Source organism: Aureobasidium pullulans, assembly GCF_000721785.1.
Source record: "Aureobasidium pullulans EXF-150 unplaced genomic scaffold scaffold_183, whole genome shotgun sequence".
Taxonomy (NCBI): domain Eukaryota; kingdom Fungi; phylum Ascomycota; class Dothideomycetes; order Dothideales; family Saccotheciaceae; genus Aureobasidium; species Aureobasidium pullulans.
In genome coordinates, this window is record NW_021941203.1 from 1 (window position 1) to 1107 (window position 1107).

General features: G+C 41.4%; 1 protein-coding gene across 1 annotated transcript; it reads left to right on the plus strand.

Annotated features, from left to right (window-relative positions):
- Positions 1-677: 677 nt before the first annotated feature.
- Positions 678-830, plus strand: M438DRAFT_286101 (uncharacterized protein; the record flags this gene model as incomplete). Its single annotated transcript, XM_029901578.1, has 1 exon — positions 678-830. A coding segment is annotated over one exon (153 nt), but the record flags the coding sequence as incomplete, so codon positions are not given.
- Positions 831-1107: the final 277 nt, after the last annotated feature.

Consider the following 1107-nt stretch of genomic DNA (forward strand, 5'->3'; position numbering starts at 1 on the left):
GTAACCTAGCCGACGCGCTATTACGACGCCCTAACTACGTAGGGACGGAGTAAGCGTTCGATAACCTTCTCCTAACCTTAAAGAATAAACTAAGTTAATAGAAAGGTAACGACTACCCGTTTATTCGACGACTATTTACTTCGATCCCCTTAGCCGACGCTAGGATACCCTTAAGCTAGTACTTATAGGACGTAACCGTAACGTAGGTATACCCTACGTAGGGTGCTATACTAGTTACTACGTTAATCCGTTCCGTATCGTCTATCTCCGCGTACGACGAGGAACCGGATATAAATCTACTCGCTATAATTACCGCCTTATAGGCCGCGGACCCCGTCGTCTACGAAGGTAAGACGTACCCTATACGTAAGTAGAAAGGCGCCCTCTAGGAAACTAAAGACGGTCTCCTATACTAGGGTGCTTACGTATACGTTCCTTAGGATAACGCGCTACGGACGTAGGTAATACGCATATATTACGACGACCCGCTTATAGCTTACTTCGGACAAGAAAAGACTATTACCTTAATTCGACGAACGTTTAACTAGCTAGAGCTAGCGAGCGACGTTAAGCGATATATCGAAACTTACGAAATCTACTAGAGATCGAAGGCGAAACGCTATCGGCCCTATAGCGTTATAGTAGCGCTACCCGCGCTAGCTAGCCTATAGGAAGAACTCTCTATAGACTTTATTACGGACCTTCCTCTAAGTAAGTACTATAACGAGGTCTTTAACTTAATACTAGTTATCGTAGATAGGTATACGAAGATAACAAAGTACATTCCGACTAGACCTAGTAGTAGTATAGGAAATCCTATTAGGATTTAGGGCGGTATAGGGAAAATAACGTTATTTGTCCTATACTATACTACCCTAAACATAAGTAGGTCTAGTCCTATACTACCCTAAATAATTAGGACTCCCTAATAGATTTAGTTAGGACGAAGTAAATATCTTACGGTAGAGCGACTATATAACTATGTTAACGCTATAAAGTAAAGCTAGGTTACGCTAAGCAACGCTAGTATCTATGCGCCTACATCTTCTAAAAATAATTAAAGAAATCCCTATTAACAACTTTTCCCCTACTACTATAACACCTTTA